Source organism: Lycorma delicatula, chromosome 6 (assembly GCF_047948215.1).
Source record: "Lycorma delicatula isolate Av1 chromosome 6, ASM4794821v1, whole genome shotgun sequence".
NCBI lineage: Eukaryota > Metazoa > Arthropoda > Insecta > Hemiptera > Fulgoridae > Lycorma > Lycorma delicatula.
Genome location: NC_134460.1, coordinates 137,411,805 through 137,436,266, shown reverse-complemented (window position 1 = coordinate 137,436,266; position 24,462 = coordinate 137,411,805). Strand labels below are relative to the sequence as shown.

The following is a 24,462-nucleotide window of genomic DNA, read 5'->3' as shown; positions in this document are numbered from 1 at the left end:
AATTTAAATATGATTATAAATTTGAATTTGAATTAACATCTTATGGGAAATCCCTGATGATGGAGTAACGGCTCCAAAAGTACTTGGATATATATTTTTAAAATTGTTGTTAAGTAGAACTTTAATTTATACAATTGTATTAATACCAACGATGCCAAATGCTTAATAAATTAAATCTAAATTTAATAAGTTAAAGTTACTAAGCTAAACTTCAGATCCAGAAAATTGCAACTGAACAGCAGAAAGTCAGTGACCTTTTTATGTTTTAGCATGAAACTAAATGATTGCATTATAGAGCTGGATTTATACACTTATATTCTGTAATTACTGTATCTTTAATTAGCTATTATTATTTTTATGTGTTTAATAAACATTAAAAACATGTATCAAACAAAATGAGCTAAATTTAATCAATCCATGGGTTAATAAGTTGAATTTAAGGCCATTCCTTTACAAAGAGAAGATATAGATAAAAAAGAATTAAAGATTCTTTAGGTGAGAACTTACAGGTGTAAAATGATGAAAGTAATATAAAATGGTTGAAAGGAATAATTAAAATGCATAAAATTTTATACTTTGAAGTCAAAATTAAAAAGTTACCAGAGGGAACAGTAGGAAGAGAAGACAGGTGAACTGACTAAAAAATTAAAGAGCTGTGGAAGCTGTTACAATTAAATCTCATAATTATAATGATTATTTAATCAGTTGTTATTTTATTAACATAAATATAATGTTAATTAAGTTATGTATAACTATACAATATTATGTTAATTAACTACAATGTTAATAGTAAACATACTTTTATTAAAAGTATATATTAACCAAAATTTATGTTATCATACATCATTCATCAGGTAATTTTCTCAAGGATTAATTAGATCACGTGATTCCTTTGAGTATGAGCATTGATTTACACTGAATGAATGAATTTAAATTTCCATTAAAAATTAACAGATCACATTATCAGTGATTGAGGTACATTATTTTGCACAGTATATGAAAGGTACATTATTTTGCACAGTTTTTTTTTGGACAGTGTATCTCTATGCCCTCAATAGACCCAACTCAAGTTAGACCCAACTTAGTTGTTGTGCAAGTAACTGCTTAAAAATTCAAACAGAAATATAAATTCAGTAATTAATACGGTTAAATAATTAGAATATCAACTTATAGTTTTATTTTCAGGTATGCAATAAAACGAATCTGTCATTACTCTTTGTTTACTATTTTTTTTATTTTCAATGAAATTTAAAATTTGGGAAGAAGTAACACATAAAAAAAATTTAACAAGATTTAAACACATTTATTTCAACATCAGTCAATCAAAAAAAACAAAAAAGGTTAAACAAACTGCAGTACAAAGGTACAAAGTAAAAATGCTCTGTTTCAGATAAATGAATGCTCTCTCACAGCAAACATATAATTCAAGTTCAGCAGACAAACAAAAAAAAATTCTTGGCTGTTGAACAAGAAGCAGTTACATAATAAAATCAGGGTTTTTATCAAAATATTTAACAGCAAAAAAGTATTATTACTTCCAGTCTTTCTTTTTTTAATGTTGTGCTATACATCATAAATAAACTGTTCCACTTACTACAAATAGGAAGCATATTATAATATGCGATTCTAAAAGATAATTCCTCTAGAGTACCTAAACTATATAATCTGAAATAGCCATACATGAATAATTGTTAATTTTCATTATTAACATTATACTGGTCATACAATTGATTACTTAGCCTGATTACAGTTCAGGATTGGTCTTTCACTAATACATTCATTTGTAATCAATGTCACTGCACTTTAATGTCCAGGTTACAACAGTAACACTCACTTAAATCCACATCAAAACAACTACAATCTTACTTGCACAAACTGTACCCAAAAGTATCATAAAATTGTAGCTTAATTATGATTAATAATAACGCTGTAATAAAGTTATGAATTATTAAAGCAAAACTGGTAGAAGAAATTATGATTATGGAAGTGTGACATAGTATTAGTGAATATAATGTCTAAATTTAAAGAAACAATATAACGGATTATTTAGTCTGATTAAACACTCACCATCAGACGCTGGCAAAGCAGGAAACAGCTGCTTGGAAATCATGTTACTCCCAGAATTCAACTGAAACATAATATTTTATAGTTTTATTTGAAGTGAAACTAACATAAAAAAATATTATAAATCAATCGAAATAAGTATATTAACAACTTACAGTGTAATACAATCAAAATAAATATTATAAAATAAAAAGAAAGCATATAACTTTATTAACTGAATTACTTTTCTTATATATAAACATGAATGAAAATTTGTATAGAAATGCATTTGCTAAAAAAGTTACCGCTAACAGTTCATGTTACAGCAATAAACAGTACTATTGTAATAAAAAAGCTTAATACCACATGATGTTTAACAAAATATTAAAACGTGTTCATAACCTTTAATATCATATCTACATATTCACTTTACACTATAATCAATATCCAATATTTTCAATACTGTAATTAAAAAAGAAAACCTGTAAAATGACAAACTATAAAAAAAATATAAAAAAATTACTGATAACAATTAATGTTCGTTTATTTACATAGCAATGTCAATGGGCTGATACTCCATTGTAAATGCTATTTCTTACAACTTTAAACTAACAAGAACTCTCTATACATTTTAAAGTAATAAAACGTTAGTTAATAGTGCATATAAAATTTATATAATTTATTCACAAGAATATAGATCATTCTTAAATTAACAGAAATCAAACTGTAATTTTTATTAAGAAAATTATAATCAAGATAAACAAGAGTATAAATGAAAACATAATTAAAATATCCATACTTAGGTCTGAGTCACAATGGGGGCAGCATTCATTCCAACCAAAGATTTCAGGAACAAAATAAAGAAAAATAAAGATAATACATAATTATTTATTTTCTTATATTGTCTGATATGGACCAAAACATGTTAAAACTTTTTAAAAGACACAGGAGTTATGTATAAAACATTATGATTATATTTGTTACTAAGTGAACTGGCCATCAAACTCTGAATTAATTACTACAATTTATAAACAAGATTTGTCCAAAAAGTTCCTAAACTTTTTTTAAAAATATTTTCAGACATACATAGTACTCGCATACTGATATGGTGCTATGATTCTGATACCATTCACAATTCTTAAACAGTTCTGTTGGATCTCCTCAGGATAAATAAGGTTTATCTAAATTTATTTTCATACTTTGTCTCAAATCATTCTTTCATGGAAGATTCTAGTTCAGAAATAAAAAAAACGTGTGTTGCAGCCAGGTTAAGTGAGCAAGGTTGGTAAGGAAGTACATCTTATATAGTTTTAGATAATCATGAGTGATGTGTGTGCTAATGCTCACACAGAGTTGGGAACAAATTTTGCAGCTATCTAATATACTTATTTCTTCACAAGAATAGTGTGATCAATATTTCCTGAACTATAAAATCATAATTGATACACATAATTTCATGATGTGCAAAGCAAGTATGATCACATGGCATGAGAACCACCCCAAACACTGCTCATTTCATTGACTGATTAGCATTCTGAAATTGCTTAACAAATTTGTGATGTGCATAGTTCATCAAAATACTGTTCCATTTTATGAGTCTACATAAACATTTTTCCAAAGTTTATGCAATGTTTAATATTAATCCAATCTTTATCAATACATCTTGAATATTGCAAAACACTCTCTACATAGATGTAGCTCAATGAATGGCCAAAATAGGATGATTTAACTGACAGCAAATTAATTACAAAAAATGCCAGTATGCAGCAACAATTAACAGGTAATACTGTGAATTTTGCACTGGTATAATAAACAAAAGTTTAAAAACTTTTTCCATAAACCTCTTACCATTATGAAGGATAGAATCATACTGTACTTAGGAGTTTGTTATCAACACTTATAAGATACTTGTATTTGTGTTATCAACACAAATAAGATCAACAGAAAAAGTGTGCCACAACAGGGAATTTTACAAAAGTAAGGAACTTTTATTCGTAACTAAAACATTAAAATGTCAAAATAGTTTTACATAAAAAGTATTGTAATAAGTATTCTGTTAATTAAACACAGTAAAACTGTACCTTGCCGATATTAGTTACTGATAGTTACTTGACTAACCATTTAATTAATATTAAGTAAATGAAACATAAACAAAATGGACATGAAGCACAGACAGAAAATAACTGCTATCATTAAATATCAAGTGACAGGTTGAATGTCAAGCACTACTTCTGCTACCAATTACATTACTTTATTACAAATAGGGCAAAAAAAGAACAACCCTCTAAGAAAGCTACTTTGAAACATCTTAGTAAAATGATCAAACAGTATATTTAGTAAATGGATAATGAGTTTTACATTATTTAAACTAAATCAACAAATACTAACCTGAGGTGTTTTAGATAACAGAAAATCATCATTGTTTGTTAACAATGAAAGACCTTGTGAAAGTTGTTGGCACATTGCACTAACCGGATCTGTTTTGTCATTCTGAGGTGATGTCTCTGGTATAGGACTGACTGTAACAACAAAATATTTAAATCATAATACTGTAAAACAACACATAACTCATCAAAATTATGAAAGTAATTATAAAATGAACTGACAAACTTCTGTTACAAGTTTATTAAAAGACTGGCTTTATGCAATTGTCATCGATCCCATACCTCCTTAAAATAAAATGTACACAGTCTGATAATTATGTTTTCAGATTAACACAATTACAAACATATTATTAATTAAACTACCTATTGGAGGGTCAATGACACAATGTTTTTATAATATATTGTGCAACTTTCAACCTACTTATTTGATAAAATCAAGAGTTACAGTTGTTGGTGAGATTTGATTTATGCTTGTGTTTACGTTTATAAATGGGCTAAATTTAGCATTAAATAATGGAAAACAGATACTGAAATATTTTAAATGTTTAAAATTGCATACACTGAACAATGCTACTCAGGAATAACTGTGTTTGAGCAGTGTAAATACTTCAAAGGGGGATGACAGTTGGCAGAAGGCAATGAACAGATAGGTCATCTATCTGTTTCAGCTTTCTAAACAGAAAACCCAGCAAATTGATTAAAAACGTTTGACAGAAGATCAAACTTTGTGTATTCAGGATTTAGAAGAAGCAGAAGGGATTGAGACAAGAAATATTATAATCAAAGTTTTGACTATAATTGAAAAAAATGTGCCCACACTTTTTTCCTAATTTGTTAATCTCAAAAAAATCAACATTCTACATTATCTGCTGAATTCATTAAAATAGTTGATGGAGATAAAAATCGTTTAAATCAGTAACAGGTGATAAAAGTTGGGTGCTTTATATGAGAATCCACAACAAAATATCAAAAGTCATTGACAAACATGACAGTTTAAAGAAACTAAAAAAGTTCAGAAAGCAAGACTATAAATATTGCAAGTGAATTCATTCACCATTCATCATGAATGTGTTAGAAAATCAGACTTGTAAACAGTAAATTTTATAAAGATGTGATTAACTATTAAAATTCATCTTGTTAGACTATAGACGGAAAATTAATTTTGGTTTCTTCTGAAGGACAATACACCAGCAACATTCTTCAATCATTGCTTTCCTATTCCTGACAAAATGAGTATTCCCCTTTTACCCCATCCATCCATTTTTTTTCACCAGCTGACTTTATTTAATTCAGAAATGACTTTTCCTACAATATAAATGATGATGAAAGGGACAAAATTGAGGATGTTTCATTGATTCAGATGATTATGATATGTAAACAGAAGACATTTCCAAAGGAAGGGGACATTTGATTTATAAACAATGTACAGAAGTAGGTGGTTTCTATATTTAAATAATAATAATAATAATAAACAATTTTTATTATTATTTGAAAATTTTAATGGCCTCTGTACAGTAACGTATTTGTTGAACAGTGGATTACACAGTTTCTAAGTAGATTTAATAAACTGGTTGATTATTGACTATAATTTCATTATTTTTCTATCTCTAGTATAATACTTTTTTCTAGTCCATCATTCATCATTTCTTGCAAATAGAAAACAAATTAATAGCCAAATAGATGATAAAACATTGGTAATAAACATGTAAAAATCATAAAATAAGCGCATTAAGTGTGGCAAAAGCAGCTCTGAATAAATACTTAACTTTTATAATTTCATTACTTTACAAAAATACCAATGAAATTCATTAGTCATCCATGGCTCAATAATTTTACAAATATAGATAAAAAACACAAAACAAAATTATGATTTATACAGAAATTTAAAAAATATCATTAACTATTTTGTAATTAAAAATATATAATTTAATTAGTTATGTATAACATGAATCAAATTTTTCTTATATAATTATTTTCTTCTTAAATTATTCTTATGAAGATATCTGTACAATAACATCATTCAATTGTATCTTACTATAACAAAAATTTATTGTTGTTACATGATGACAACATAATGAATGCTCTTTAATATAGATTTTTCAAATTGTTTTGTTTTACTCTTGTTAAAACAAGATTAAATTATTACAAAACTGACTGAATTGTCATAATTTCAACCAACAAAAGGAAATAATCATATCAGTCAGTACCTTACCCTCATATTTTAAACGTGATGTGTATGTTGTAATGAAATATCAACTATTTACGCACAGACACTCAACAATTGTTTTTTAAAAGTAAATTCTAGAAAAGCAGCTGATATATAATTCTAACAAACAACTGACATGACAACTATTAAAATGCCATTCGTAAGATGAAAAAACAATCTACAAGCTTTTTGTTTCATAAAATGAAATCACCAAATAGAATTTTGTAATATTAAGATTTTCGTATTATCCCAATTGAAGCCAATATAATAACTCAATTTTTTTTTCATGGATCTGTCTTTTGAATAATTTCAATTGGACATCTTACATTTTTATAAGTCCTGATCACTTTCTTTCATTTCTGTATATCTTCTTCCTATTCTAATATCCAGTAGCAAACTACAATTTTTTGCTTTTTCTTCCTTTTCTTCCTGCCACTTTATTCTCTTATCATCCCCTTCAATGAAGATAATTTCTACACAATTAACATTAACAAAAATTTTTTCCCATCATATCTTCCTTAATTTCATTTGAGTAAAAAAAACCTTAAAAAAATAAAACAAAAATGGGTGTAAATTCTTTAAGTTGGGTGTATATATGTATATATATATATCAATCATGTCATGTCAAAGTAATTTTAACTTAATAATGCTAAGAAAAATTATTATAAAAACTTGAATTTCATACCCTACTGACCACAGTATAAGCTCTGAAGCAAGAAATAAATAAATAAATTATAAAATGACTAGAAAACATAAAAAAATTAACAAATCTATTAAAGTACACAAATAGAACTGAGGTGTTCAAAATATTGTTACATTATTAATTTATTAAGAAACTTGAAACAATTGAAATTAGTTAATTTATTAAGAAACAACAGTAAACAAGAAATCAAGTAAAACAAAATTAGAAAAAAAAGACATTGGAAGAGCAAGAAAGAAAAGTCAATTAAAAAATTATTTTTAACAAAAAAAAAAAAAAAATACAATGTGTAATGCAGTTATGAATCGAGGCACCAAAAGGAAGAATAAACAAATAAAAAAACTGCACAATCAACATACTTCATATTCCAATGTAAGTTGTTTACACCTTAAGAGATAAAGAAAAGTAATGGAATTGTGAATTGGGGAGAGTAAACCGCAGCAACCAATCAAACCACGTGATTATTAACTATCATTTTTCATAAAATATAAGTATGTTACTTTAAGCGATTATATCCATTAGTAGAAGAGGGAAAGCACTTGTTCTATTGAATATCACAAATGAATCAATACCAATAAAACTAAAATTACTCATGGCAGATGAGTTATTGAGATCACATCTAACCTGATGTATTCACTTGAAGAATAAAACACTATTCCCACACTAGCAGCAAGAGCTGTAGGCCAATTAATTAGTAAAATTAATAATTAAAGAAATAATATTACAGTCATAATTTTTTCCAGGCAGTCCATATTATCACCACAATTTCTTAAACCCTAAGAGTAGGAAAAATATAGTTATTTTTTCTAAGTTGTTACTTCTCCAGAGTGGCTGACATACTCATCTGATTGTTTCACCTTCTTAGTGTGTCTGACAAAATATTCACAATCAATGTACGCCCACCTTTTATTAGACTCTACCAGCATTAACTCTAAGCCAATTATCTTGAAAATAACACTACTCAATTCATAGAATTCTACGTAATAATGTATATTTTTCATATAATTTTGAGTTTAATTAACCTGCAAGGTTTTTAAATTTTGATATGTAATTCAATAAAGCGTGGTAAAAAATAAATAAGCTATCATGATTTTTACATAAGCTAGTAAAACAGATAAAATAAAAGTAAAATTTAGTCTATATTGGAGGAATAAATGATTTCAATTAACATCAAGTTTGATTGACTAAAAGATTTTCAAACATTAATACACCTATTTTAACATTAATTTCACAAATGTGAATAAATAATGCATTACAGTTATGGTTATTCTGAGCATTATACTGGAATGTTGCACACTTTTTCCCCAACAGTTGGTATATGACAACTCCAAAAGTGCAAAACCCTTCATTAAACTCCAACAACTACAAGTACAAACAATAAAGCTGAATAAAGGGTAAGTTCATACCATTACTTGGATTATACCAAGAGTCCTGCAGCAATATAGAACAGTGTACTAGTGATAACAGCTAACTCAAAAGTGGATTTAAAAATAACTTTTATTTTCAGTTCGAAACTTGTCATATTTAGTATATCTTTACAGGACTTCAGGTTGCTAGTTACAACTGGCAAATTGCTACTGACTATATGTAGTATGCTTTACAATTCTGGCATAAGTTGCCAATCCAAGGATGTTTTTTCTTTCAGCCTCATAATCACATTCAATGATCATGAAATAAAGTTGTTACTATTTTTCAAAGAGCATTACACATTTTCAAAGTACATTAATTTCTGTTTTTTAACTGATAGAACAAATTTTTTCATGAAATGTAAAACACCTTTATTCCATTTCCCTTCTATCCAAGATATTCTCAACGTCCTTCTGTATAAAGCCATCTAAGAAGAAATTTAAAAAAAACACAATTTTTCATAGTAAATCAGAATGCAACATTAATAATAGTTTAAATCAAATATATTCTTGGGCTAATATTTCTGCTCTGTAAGCCATCAAACCTATCAAGTTTTTCAGATATATATAAATAAATATATATATTTATTGCTTAAAACTAACAAAGAAATGTAGCAACATAAGGTAAAATCCTACTACAATTTATAAAATTATTTTTAATATGAAACGAAAAAGACTAATACTTTTTTAAATAATATGTAAGATTTGTTAGAAACTATATGAAAGAAACAAAGTTCACCTATTACATATGTAATAATTGTATGTTACAATAAGCACAAATATGCCAATAATAAAGCAATAAAAACTCACCACCAACTGCATTAGGTAGCGACATTAAACGGCCTCTTGATACTGGAGTCTTTGAATTATCATCTCCTGCAGAAGAAAGCAACATGCAAAAAAATTTGTAGCTTCATGCAACATAGATCATGCATAATAAAATAAACGTGCGAATCATTTTTTTTTTTTAAAGTTTTGAGTAAATAAAAGTAATTTAATTGAATAAAAAGTTAAACACAACAAAAACTTCTATAGTTGAATAAATTAAAAAAATAAATAATGATAATAATAACAGTAGTAATAATTAAGTAAAATAACAATAATTTCAAAAATTGTAATTAGTTTTTTATTGAACAGTTTAGTTAATATATAGTCTTATGTAAAAAAATTTATTCAGAGAACATTTGGGTAATTTCTAATAACAATCAAAACACTTTTGGGTTATAATAAAAACACATAAAACAAAAAATCACATGTGTATCAATATAACTGGCATGTTCATTTTATAAAATTAAGGACAGATAAAAATGTACTACTTTGAACAAGAAATATAGATCAAAATGTAAAATACTATTGGTAAACTGAATAATTAGAATAACAAAAATGTTATAACAATTAACATTCAAACCTTTTAAGTTTACATATATATTAATCACAGAAAATTGCCTTTCATCAGTAGAATAGAAAAAACCACAATATAATACTAGCACTTAATTTCAGCACCATCACTTAACCCATTTAGTACTACATAAAACATTAATTCTACAGATATTATTTTTATTTTTAGTTATTCAAAAGAGAAAAACATTAAACTGAATTTTTAGAACAAGCTATAAAATATGTTATAATAATTAATCAGAAGTAACCATCACCAAATTAAGTCTGAATAAGCTTTAGAAAAAATTAATAAAAATGTAATAAAATTATGGCATAAATCTATTAACTGCAAAAAGAAAATAAATGGTCATAAATTAAGTCATTTTAAAACAATGGAGAGAAAATGCTAAATAAGTTTTTTCGTTTCAGAAAAAAAAATTATAACATATTTAACAACTAACTAATTCTATAAATTATGGAGAAAATTAATTAACATAAAATACACAATTCACATCAATATCAAATATTTGTAAAAACATAAGTAAATAAAATATCCAGGATGTAAATAAAATAAGTGAATACATAAATTATATATTCTTGCAAGTAAGCATATTTAAATGCAAACAGAGCAGAAAGTACATACAAAAAAAGACATTTACAACTTATAATAGAGTAAAGTGCAAATAACGTAAAATATTAAACTGATAATCTTTAAAGCAAATAGTACAGTATACTCATAAATAAAGTTTATGAATTTAAAAAAAAATCCTTTTTTGAAATATTAGAAAATTAGATATTTAAAAAAACGCAAATTCATGAGTTATCAAACATCACATTAGAAAGTAAAGAATAATTTATGAGATTATGTCAAAAATAAAGAGAAATATTTTACACTATTCTACTCCAATTAGAAATTCCCAATTTACATTCTTGACTTTAAGAAATATATAATCACTTACTACAGTGAAATATTAACCTATTTTATGATGTGATAAAATAATTAAAATTAAATCTTGAAATCTTGAATGAAAAACCAATATATACAAATTACATCACTGGCAGCTAGGTTTATTTAAATACAATTATTATCATTTTAAAACACTACTATTTTGAGGTTCAAAGCAACAAACAAAAATAGAAAATTTGCTACTTTTTAGGGTAGATGAATACAAAACAAATTCCTGAAGATTTCAATGTAAAATTGCACTTGAAAAATAAATTAAGGGCAAGAAAACACACACCAATACAGAGATAAATAGATAACATCAACAAAGAATGCAATCAAGCAAATAAAACTATTAAAAAAGATAAAATTATACTCATTTGAATACCAAATATACTTATACATCAATTTAAATTGGGTTCAACAAATTTATAAGCAAAGATGAACAAGATCTTTTAACAAAAACAAAATTAAAGTTATTTTAAACATTAACAAATTAAGATTAAATAAAACAACCTAAATACAAAAGAAAAATAAACACTAATAATGCAGCATTCATTTATTCTAATAAAATTAAAATCTAATGATAAAAATAAAATTAAAATAATAAGACATTTAGTATACCTGGACTTTTGAGATGAATAAGTGCTGGAGGTTGTCTAATATCAGATGAACTTTCAAGAGACATAGAACGAGCTCTTTCTAGATTGGATGGTAAATCTCCAAGCCTTAAAGATAATTGTCGTTTAAATGGAGATGCTTGATTTAATTGTTGAAATCCTCTGAAAGAACCTTGCCTTACAAGCATAGTTACAGTTGCATGTGGTCTTTCGATGGCATGAGGATTGTTTACTGGCTTGGGAGGTGGTGGAGCAGGAGCTGGGGCTGGTACAGGTGCAACTGTTGCTACTGGCACTTCTGAAACAAACAATAATAAGATAACAACAATAGATTAATAATAAGACAATAATAGATTGTTTTCCCATGCACTGATACCCCAGAATCATTTATAAACATTAAAATTAAGTTAGTAATCGATTTAATCCCTTTCAATAGCAGATCAATTATTTATGTGTTTTTTTTTTTTTTTAATTAAGACTGTTTCATTTACAGTTCGGAACATAAAATGTAAAGCCTTTTTAATGAAAACATAAAGACATCATGGAACAAACTACTTGCAAGATAATTATCACAAATCATCATTTCAAACATAATTTCTTTCTAAATCTGTACTCTTAGAACACTTTTAATACAATAAATGAATAAGCAAAAGCCTTAAGAACAAAGACAAAAAAGCAAAATATTGCATAGAACTAAGCTTACAGACCTGGCAGCTATGCTAATATATTTTTTACAATAAGTACTCCATTCCAAAGGTTTATAAACACATTATCTGGACATAAAAGTACATGTCATACTTGATTACTTTCATTCTGTTCATAATTACACAACCATCAACACATACTTCATCAAACCTGACCTATCTGTCATGCCTCTAATTGAAATAAGTATACTTTTTCTGTTCAAAGAAAACAAAATTTACAAATGTTTCAAAATTCTATAAACAGTTTCACAATATGTATCTTACCCAATCCTTTTAGACTGGGTAAAAGGAGCTTGGTGGCGTAAAACTTGGTGGCACAAGTTAAACTATGCCCCCCAATAGCTAAAATGTTAATAAAGTTTAACAATATTAAATAGCATAGTACAATAAAAATTGAGATCTACTGAAAAACATATTTATATTTCTTACTTTACTAATATTCTAGTACAGAAATAAGGATAATTTACATTACTATATAAGTGATACAATAATGAAAATTCAAGATTTTTCTTTGTTTATAATCAGAAACATGTTTTCAGGTGGTCAAATCCTGCACATCAGAAATGGGAAATTACATAATGCTAGTAATTGTTTAACTACGTAAAAGCATTTAAAACTACTGTGCAGCAATATCGTACTGAGCTATCATATAGTAGATGTTTAAGATGATTATAGTTTGGATCATTGATGTCTAGTTTAATTAACAACTAATATACAAAATGTTTAGTTGGTATAATGTAAGGAGAGATCTGCCATTACCAAAATGCTTCTCAGCCCCTAGTTCAGCTTTTTGTATAATACCCACTAAGGAAGCTGAATATGTCATTTAAATTTTAGTACAAAGTACCATAACAGCAGTTACATCAATCCCTTCCATTAAACCAAATCATTCAGAATAAAAACAAGGTATCTTTCCTTATGCTTTAAAAATTACCAACAGTGCTAGTTCTGGCCATTTCTAAACACAGTAAAAAAATAGATTAGTAAATTTGACATACTGTAAGGTAAATGTATATGTTTTTCAAATTTTACCATAGTTATTATATCTCAGATGCATCATGAAACTTAAAGAATGTAAACATATGTAATACTGTAAGGTAAATGTATATGTTTTTCAAATTTTACCATAGTTATTATATCTCAGATGCATCATGAAACTTAAAGAATGTAAACATATGTAAAAGTGGTTAGACAGAAGATAAAAAAATTAATTCTGAAAATATTTTTATTTATCAATTACAACTATATAATAAATCCTAATGCAAACTTTTGGTACAGTTATTTCAGACTATATTTTTTTTTTAATTTTCTTTTTGAAACAAAATCTACTAAAAACAATCACGGAAACTAATGATTATTTAAGAAAAGTTACTCTTATAAGATTATTTTTATGGTGGTAATGTAAAGTAAAAATAAAAAAAACACTTAGGAACTGCTAGATAGCAGGTAGGAATTATAAAATATAAATTTTATCTCCTAAAGATTTTGGATATGTTCAACAAAAATATAATTTTTATAGTTGAAATACATGAGATTTTATTACCTATATGAAGCAAGTACCTCACTACAATTCTATTTATATATGTAGATTTACAATAGAAATTGGTTTTCACTACAGAAAAATGACCGTATGCAAATGATAACACTACAAAATTTATTTACTTTAAAGTTTGAATTTTGATAATCACATTTTAAAAATGTTAAAAGTTTTTAGAAACTTTAATGAAACATGTTACACAAGAATAAACATCAATAATGTGAAAACCATAAACAACAATCTAAATAAATAAATAAAATTTAAATTACACGCACTCTTTGAACCCATCAAAATGCAACTGATATAACTGTGCTATACCCATAGAATCACAACCCAGAGGAACCCAGTGATAATATCGGTAGAAATTTAACACAGAGCAAATGTTGGCTCCAATACCAGTAAATTTTTTATAAATTTCTCCATTCAAAAGTATAATCATTACAATATTATTTATTTATGTATACCAGGTTACACAGTAACAGCACAACTGACATGATGTCAACAGTATTCTGCACAGATGCCAAGGCATTTGTGCATAGTATGGCACATAATTGTAAATGTACCGGTAAATGTGTAGTTTTGAACAGACTTAGGCCAACCACTTCTGAAATGTATGGTTAATTGAAACCCAACCACCAAAGAACATTGGCATCTACAGTTTAGAATCCAAATTCATACAAATAAGGATTTATAAAAAAGTATAAAAGTAATATTTAAATACTTTCTAAATAAGCATCCTTTTCCAGTTTTTCAGACAATAATAGTTGTATTATGATTTTCCTCAATACAAAGTAAATAAATTTATTTATTATCATTAAATTTATGAGTAATGAATAAATATTTTTTTTAAATTCTAATTTTTGAACATAAAATCATCATTTAAGTTTAAATGTGCATTTTTTCTAATTATCTATATGAATAAAAAAGTTTAATATATATTGTTCTACAACACACACTCAGGGATTAATTTACTGATGTAACCTAACAGATAATTTATTTACATACATTAACAAGCTTAATAAGACATAATATTACAAACCTGATACTGGTTTAGCATTATTTTCCTGAGTCTTTTCACTAAGACGTTCTGTGATGGACGGCTGTCGAAAGCTTCCAGTTCGTGTGAAAGTAGAGTTTGACGTATCAAAATTCATAGTAACACCACATTCTTTATCTCTTCGCTGCTTCCTTTCTAAGCATGCTGCAAATGCACAACCGACAGCATGACTCAAACGTTCACCCTGTACATTAAAATAAAACATGTATAACAATCTCAAAACATTCTTATAATAATTTACTTTTCATATTAACTGTAAAATTTTTTGTATTTGATGTTCTTTCAACTATTATTACTTATTTTTAAAAATTGTCTTAAATATATATATATGCAGTAATCTTGAAATTTTTCATAGAGAAACATTTGGTGTTAGGGTCTGCGCTGTAAGTTGACGATTGGCACTGTGATGGTGAGTTGACTGCATGGAGGGTTGAAAAACTGTTATGTGTGCGTTTCACAAACATCATTATTACAGAAATAATATTAAGAAATCATATTTACAATGACATCATCGTCTAATTACTGTATTTACATTTGAATTTAAAATTATGTTTAAAATATGATTCAAGTTACCCAGCACATATTACAGTACATGTGTAGGCCCTTGAATATATAAACAACTATAAAGTATAACAATAAATAGTAAGTATTTAGTATCCTTTTACATAACAGTAGGGTCACAATCTTTTGAATTTTTTACAAGGCAAGTTCGATAAATTTATTTTTTATTTATTACTCTTTCAATAGTTAAATTACCTCTTACAACTTCAGCATATCATGAATTGTAATTTATAACATAAATGTTTACGGTTTAGTTTCATTTGCATTTATAACTGTGACATATGTCGCACTGGCAATGATGTGGGATGATATTAGTAGAATGTACAGCTTACTGCCCCTTGCATTATAGGCTGCAATTGTCAAGTTACACCGCGCGGCCTGTAGAACTTCATTTCAAGATAAAAAAAAAAGTTTGTATAATTATATTATATCCATAAACGCTCATTTTTCTACCTGCCACCAATTATGGTTTTGGAAATATAAATTCATATATTAAAAATAGATAAAAAATAGAAATATTTTAATAAAATTTAATACACATTTCTAAATTGACATTCTCAATAAATAAGTAAATAAATAAATAATAATAACAATACAAAACTTCTTAGTATGCAAATTTCAAATGATAACCATATTCATTTTTAAATATTATTTATTTATGAATATATCTGTAGTGGCTGTTCCAAAACAGCCAAATTTACAAAATAAGTTAGGTTAAAATTATTAAAAAATTGTAATAATTATTAAAAATTATTATTAAAATCATATGCGTTTCTTTAAATTTTGTATGCGTTAAAATTTCCTTTTTTTGTTAGAAAAACTTTGAAGTGCTTTATTATGAACAAAAAGAATCTCAAATTTTTTAATGGAATAAAAAACTAAGTAAACACACAAGTTGTTAAAGTGTCAGTCCAAATTATAAACTATTCTTCATTTCTTCATTAATAAACAAATAATAACACTACAAATTACTTTTTTTATAATTTCAAAAAGAAAGGTAGATTGGAGCTAAACTTACAGATTCTTTTAAAGCTAAAAATCCATGACACATCCAACGCCGGGTTGTTCCATCTCTACAAATATAAGAAAAACCTTTTTCATGATTCCTATCTGGTGCACAAAATGACACTTTCTCTATCGTCTGGTCAACAATTAACCCCTGAAAAAGATGTATAGTACATTGTCATAGAATAATAGTATTGACACAATAGTGAATTATATTATTTTAATATAATTTATTTTTATGATAAAGTAATGTAACCAGATAAACAAAACTCCAGTATTCAAAATTTACTCCAGTAAATTTTGTTATTACACTTATATTCTAAGTTTAAATTTTTGTATCCAAGGTGTACTTTGTTTAAATATTATAGAACAGTTTTTTAAAATCCAAATAAACTAATTTTATTTTAAGGTGAAGTTTAATAACTCAAAGGAAAATGTTATAATTTTTACCTGAGGACAAAATGTAACATATTCATTTCATTAATTATTACTTTTTTTATAATCTTAAAATGTTTTACGTTAACTACAACCAAACAATTATAAATCAAAAACGTTTTTCAAAACTAAGTTTTTTTTCAATATAATTGTCTATTTTGTATTCTCTAGGGGTCCTCTGTGATGCAAAAGTACCTATTACTAAAGGCACCTTGTATAAGCAGGCTGTTAGACCAGCAATGCTATATTGATGTGAGTGCTAGGGGATAAAGAAATGCAAACAGCAGAAGATGCATGTCACGGAGATGAAAATGCTGTAATGAGCAGGTGGTGTTGCAAGACTTGACAAAATCCAAAACAAGTACATCTGAGGAATCTTTAAAGTAGCTGAAATACAGCAAAAAGTCCAAGAAAGCCATTTACGCTGGTTTGGACACATAATGCGTAGAAGTGATCATATGACTCAACAGGTTTTAGCCATAAAGGAAGCCAAGAGGGGCAGAGACTGCCCACCGAAAACCTGGACACAAACCATCCAGAATGATATGCTGACGATAGGCTTAATGCCAGAAATGACATAAAATCACCAATAAAGGCGTAAAAGTATCAGCAGGGCTGACCCTAAACAGGGAACAAGCCAGGGGATTGATTGAATGATAATTGTCTACTTGCAAAGTTAACAAATGCTAAAAAAAAAAAATGTTTTGCTATATTTGGCAACATAAGAAAATTCTTAACAGGGGTCAGTATTACGTAAGCACCTTGTAGAAAAAGAAGTCATGATTTGCTTAATTTTTCTGACACAGATGGAGCTACAAATGTTATTGTTAATAAATATTTAATGTACACAATAACAGAAATTATTTTATTAAGTCTAGTGTATTCCAGGACATTCCAGATATGTTTCAAAAGCATGTTATAAATATAGTGTAACAAAATTCTAAAACACAAAAAGAATAATGTAACACATTCAATATATTAGGATAACATCAAACTTTAAGCTAATGCCCATATTCCTCAAAATTAAAGTGCATTTAAGTTTTAAATAATAGCATTTGATAACTTCTGAGTAGTATTAAATAATATTACTAAACTTATGTCCCAACATCTGATTATAAACTATTGCATAAGTAAATGAATAATGGCTTAGTTTAGTGAATATATGTCAACATATTTGTATTTTCATGATAGATTTATATTTCCAGAGGGTTCTAAATTTATGGTGACTTATTTAACCAAAAAGCTATAGTAATCTAAAGTTAAACCCTAATCTACAGTAAAACAGAAATAAATGTAGAAATCTTAATTTTAACAAAGGGAGTATGTATGGTATCTATTGTAAGTACGAGGGAGGTATAAAAACATGTAAAAAATGCCTGCTACACTGTAGATAATGCTTGCTGTTTTATTATTAATTACTTAGAAAAGAAAAATCTCAATTATATTATTATTTAACTAAATTAACAAAAATATATGGTCCTTCTCTCACAATTAATAAAAAAATTACAAGTACTGCAGTATTTTTTTGACAAATATTTTATAAAACCAAGTTTTTATTCTGTTATTAACCGCAACTGCATAATTCTCTGCTAAAGTCAGGTAAAAGTTTTTTTAGAATGTAATTAGTGCTCTGCAATACACAAATAGTAAATAATAAAGAGATAAAAAAAAGAAACACATGGGTGAGTGGACAGCAAAATTACCAACAATAATGTAATCTGTAGTTTTTTCATTTAATTCAGCTTTAACCAAAATAAAAACTTAAATAATAATAATTTAAAAGTAATTAACAGGGCTTAACTAATGAACTGCTGATATCACTCATAAAATTAATTAATCAAAATAAAAAATAAAATCAGAATTCCAGTTCAGTAAAAAATAAAGAGTAATAAAAATCACAAACCAGAAACATTAATCAAACTGAACAAGATGTATTTATGACAGAATAGCATGGACATCAATTAGTAATAATTTAACTAATAAAGATATTATAATAATAAATAGCAAATAATATCAATTAGAATACCTTAGTTTCATCTTCAACCACTCTCAATCCATCCCCTGAGACATAAAGAATTGCTTTGACAGGTCTTCGTCTTGAACTCTGTTAAAAAAAAGGACTAAATTACATCACAGTTAAAATAAAAAAGCTAATTACGTCTTTAATAAATACTATAATTTGTTGCTATTGACTCACTCAAATAAATGTCTAAAAATACAAAATTATGATAAGGTACATTTATTTCCATACTTTACTAAAACTAAAAACAAATTTTCATCTTATAAACAATAAGTATAAAATATATCTGGAAATTTATTATTATTACACAATTTAATTAAAAATTAATATAAAATACTTCTTCAGAATTCATACAGTAATTCAGTTTGATATAAATGTTAACAGATTTATAACAAACTAATTATATTTGTTTTATATAAAGTGGTAAGATTTTTTTAATGTATTATAGACTATATTATTAGAAGTAGAAGCCTTTAATACTTTAGTCCCACCAAGATATATATCATCTGAAGCAGTCAGTAAATTGCAACTTATGTTTGCAAATTGTTTGTATAATTGTCAAATGAGATTTGATATTATCATGGATCATTCCTATATTTGTAATTCAGTAACATGTTCTTGCACCTCTTCATAAATCCAGCAGTAATTAAACTTTTTTTGTTATATAATTAACCCACTATCATAAGCTTATGGCTTGTGCATGGGAATATAATATGAAATATTTGTAATGTACAGTAAATGTCAAAAAGATGATTCAATCCCAAAGCCAACCACATGAAAGAGAAAGATGTTATCAATCTGCTGTGAAGCAGTCTTGCCACCATGTACAGAAACATTTATAAAATTTGTATACTTAAACAGATTAGCCAGACAGTTTTCATACCTAATTGATCCATTCAATTGCAGATAAAAAAATAATTTTTTGACTACAAAAAGAACAAGTGTTATCTTTAAAACATCAAAGCAATCATATCTCAGACAAATTTATTCATACCAACACCTACATTCATACAGTTACATTTACAGTAATTGTTTTGTAATCCATGTATTTTCATAGTGTTTTCTACTGAACATCTATGCTTCATATTTTTAAAACACTTTTTTTTAAATTTACTTTTATGCAAGAATAAAAAAGTGTTGTAACTTTTCTTTATGTCAGAATAAAATAGTATTGTAACTTTTTGATTCTCCTTTTAGCATTTAACCTTCTTTTCCATTTTGAATTATCTAAGTATTGGACCGAAAAAACTAACCACATAAAATAAATATAATTACTATAGTTCTATATAAGTGTGTAAACATTTATGTTAAGGTTTTAGATTTGGGGATCTGAAACATGTAATATTAATTACTGAAAAAACTCAGTCTATAAACCCTTAGGATATGATGAATTCATCTTACTATAATGTTAAGATCTAAACATTCAGTAAATTTTATTAACTCTATTAACTGACCTATTAACCGATGTGGATAGTAGAAATTATGATTTACTGAAAATGTATTTATTGTAGCAGTAATTTAAATTTATCAATAAATAAGGGCAGATGAAAATATAAATAAATACTGAACATCTCTAGACAGAATTCATTGAAAAGTAGATGCTGATAAGTAGTGGTTAGCAAATTTGGCACGATGAAGAATGAAGAAATAAAAGTTGTAACAAAAAATAAATCCAACCAAGAAGAGAGAGGCTTGATGATAAATGTATGATGGAAAAAGTGGGATGAATAAAGCAAGAAAACTTATTATTCAGAAGAAAACAAGGATTGTAAATATTAATAATACCATTAAAAGGAAAAACAAACCTATTAAAACAAAGAAAAAGAAAACACTGGAATGATATAATTAGAAAAACAAACAAATGATATGATACAAATAAAGAAGAGGTATTTTATACAGCAATAGGTAGAATAAGGAAAGGATGTATAATGAGTTTCGAAGCACAGAAAGAAAAAAGATGGAAGTCAGTAGAAAGCGAGAATCTAATGTATTCAAAAGATATCTTCAATAAATAAGAAAACACCTTCAAACAAGGGTACATGTATTCATTATAAATGAAATCCTGGAAATATTTTATAGAATGATTAAGAAGGTTGGATTAGGTAACAGAAGAAGAAAATGAGTATGACTTTATTATTATTATTATTATTATGACTGACTGACTGCTTCTCTAAAAATGAAATTAAGGGACTGTAAAATAGACTAAGAAAGTAATAAAGGTACCAAGAGAATACAGCAGAAATTCTAAAAAGAGTTGGGTATTATTTGATTGAGAAAATTACAAGACAGATGAAAAGGTTATGGAATAAGTTGTTAAATTCTTGAAATACTATAATGATCTCTTCATTTAAGATCTCTTCATAGGAGAAAATAAAAGAAAATGTTAAAGAAAATGCAGAGGGTTTGATATTGAACTTACCTTGTACTGTTTGTATTGAAAACTCAAGTACTTCACACCTCCATTAAAACTAATATAAACGAATGCTCTATTCAATTACTTATAGGTGTTCTTTAACTCACTTAAAATGCTTAATGCGGCATATCTCCATGTTATTAAATTATGCATATACATAATAAATTAATGCATAATGTGGGTTCATAATGTTATTAAATTATACTTAACTATAAGTTAACACATAAAACATACACAAGTTAGTTAACTTGATTTTTCTATCACTGCTGACACCTGGTTGGATTGCAAGACACAATAGATACAAAAGTACATCATGATATTGTTGCAATTAGAAAACCTTGCACTCATATAATTTGTTTACATCACTTCGAAAGTTAAGTCAGACTAGTGTCTTGCAAATCCTACTGGCTATTGAAAATAAAATGTTATAAAGTATTGTAACAAAAGATCGATGGTTTAAGCAAGAAAAATATCTGAAGAATACTTAGGAATCCAGGAAATCAGCAGTAAAACTGCTAAAATTTTTATTATGCAAAAAATTAGCTCAACTACATAATAAAATGATAAAATTCTCTGCCTTTCATTCACAAGTTCCAAGTATGAAATAATTTCTAAAAATTAATTGAAAGAGGTCTTTCTTCTTTTTTTCTTGTTTGGCCTTCAGAAATCACCATCAGGTATTACTTTAGAGGATGAATGAGGATGATGTGTGAGTGTGAATGAAGTGAAGCTTGTACAATCTCAGGTCGACCGTTTCTGAGATGTGTGGTTAATTGAAACCCAACCACCAAAGAACATCAGTGTCCACAAACTAGTATTTAAATCCATATAAAAGTAACTGTCTTTACTAGGATTTGAATGTTGGAACTCTCACTTCAAAATCAGCTGATTTGCAAAGATGTGTTCACCATTAGACCAACCCAGTGGGTCAATTGGAAGAGGTCTTTCTTTCAATTGAAAGCGGTCTTTCTTTTTTCTGTTTAGCCGCCGGTAATTACCGTTCAGATAATACTTCAGAGGATTAATGAGGATTATATGTATGAATGTAAATGAAGTGTAGTCTTGTAGAGTTTCAGTTCGACCATTCCTGATATGTGTGGTTAATTGAAACCATACCACCAATGCATACCAGTATCCACAACCTAGTACTCAAATCCATGTAAAAATAACGGACTTGAACACTGGAACTCTTGACTTCCAAATCAGCTGATTTACAATGAGTTCACCACTAGACCAAACTGATGGGTTAATTGAAAGAGGTCTATTAATGAATAAAATGACTTAAAATCATTTGCATTATGATACAATGGAAACAAACATCATATGTTTAAAGATTCCAGCCAATGTATTAAGAGCTAATTTCATTCAAGGCACAGCACCATTAACAGAAGTGAAACATTTTAAAATTACATCCACTGTACCTTATCAATCATCCACAGTAATTATAAATGAAACATTAAATAGAATAACTAAACAGAACTCACTAAATGGATCTTTTGGTCAAAATCAACTTCAGTCTTAATTTTTTTTTATAGTAACTTAAATTATTAATGTAGTAGTAATATTTAATGTAAAAAACTGAGGATTCAGAATTTAAAAGAAGTAAAACCAACATAATAGTTTGAAATTTCTCTTAGCATTATATAAAAAAAATGTTTCTCTTCATTAACTGCTTTCTGGTTTATCATTTCATTTTTTTTTTTTTACTGATGAATTAATTCACCACAGAGAGGCTTATAGAGAAGCTTGTACGTGAAAATATGAAAATAGAAATTTACAGCATATGAAAGGTCCCATGCCTGACTGGTATTTGAACCTGGAACCTACAGATGAAAGTCTGAGATGCTACAACTCTGCCAAGGAGATTGGCAATTTGAATTTATAAATATAATACCTTTCTTAATGTAATTTTCTTGTCATCACTTTTAACGATCTCAAATATTTCTAAATTATTTTTTATAATTGTTATTTTGCGCATTTCAAAAAAAAATTATATTTTGTGACAACACATAATTTTGAATTCCTATTTTTATATGCTCTAATATGTTTAGAGGAAATAATGTTTGAAATAGTTTATTTGTTTTGCAATGCAATGCAATGCAATTTAATTTCTATCGTAGTCTATTTTCAGCTTAGATAATAACTATTAGTATTTTTCTTATTATTGAAATCAGTTACTATGATTTTATTTGGTTTATAAGCAAGCAAAGTGTATTCTTCCATACTGCAAAACAAAAATTTATTTCATTATTTTTATAATTACGTGTTATGTATTTTTCTTTTATGATAAAACAGCAAAATGGGGTTTGAACAGAGACAAAACCTGTTATTGTATCTTTCAATAAACCTGTTTAATGGTTTATTTGTCGGTATAATATGACTCTATGAGAAATTTTGAAAGTTTTACAATGCTACACATTTATTTTAGCATAAAAGTCCAATACATTCAATTTAAAATCAGATACAAACAGCTCATAGGCTGCAGCACCATAAAAAAAGAAAAGAAGAAGACCTACTGCACTCCCATCAACTTTAGACCAACATGATTTAAATATACATGAAAATTAATACTTTAGTAAACAAAATAATAATATATATATAAAAAAAAAAAGGTAATAGCATACAATTAAACAAATGCATTTTAAAATAAATGATTTAAAATGGTAATATATTTAATGTACTGCACAGAGTAATATAGAATTACTTACCCTTAAGACTTTCAATGCTTCTTCACAGACTTGCATTCCTCTTGATTCAAAAACTTCAACACAGCCCAGGTACTGAAAAAATAATATAACAAATTGTTTTTTTAAAAATTTAATCATGGTTACAAAATAGAAGATGAATTTTTTAAATACATAATAGTCAAATGAATTATAGAAAAATCATTAGCTGATTGTAAAGGTTCACTGAATTAATTTTTTAAAATATACACTACTTGTTTTCTCTTTGCAACATCATTAAGTATATAATCTAATACAGACTTATCAGACAACTAGTAAAAAAAAAAATTACAGAAACTTCCAATCCTAGTTTTCTTCCAAATAGCAA

At 26.8% G+C, this 24,462-nt stretch overlaps 1 protein-coding gene across 4 annotated transcripts in view; it reads right to left on the bottom strand.

The window, feature by feature from the left end:
* numb (NUMB endocytic adaptor protein) overlaps positions 1-24,462 on the bottom strand; it is a 309,799-nt gene that overhangs the window by 5,254 nt on the left and 280,083 nt on the right. For 2 of the 4 annotated variants that reach the window (XM_075368606.1, XM_075368603.1), the window contains exons 3-10: positions 24,120-24,191; positions 19,005-19,082; positions 16,557-16,697; positions 14,960-15,161; positions 11,684-11,977; positions 9,550-9,615; positions 4,432-4,562; positions 2,068-2,128 (exon numbers count right to left, since the gene is read on the bottom strand). In XM_075368606.1, the coding sequence (XP_075224721.1) occupies positions 2,068-2,128; positions 4,432-4,562; positions 9,550-9,615; positions 11,684-11,977; positions 14,960-15,161; positions 16,557-16,697; positions 19,005-19,082; positions 24,120-24,191 (1,045 nt within the window). The remainder of the gene's footprint in view (positions 1-2,067; positions 2,129-4,431; positions 4,563-9,549; positions 9,616-11,683; positions 11,978-14,959; positions 15,162-16,556; positions 16,698-19,004; positions 19,083-24,119; positions 24,192-24,462) is intronic. The other 2 variants (XM_075368604.1, XM_075368605.1) reach the window with 2 other exon arrangements.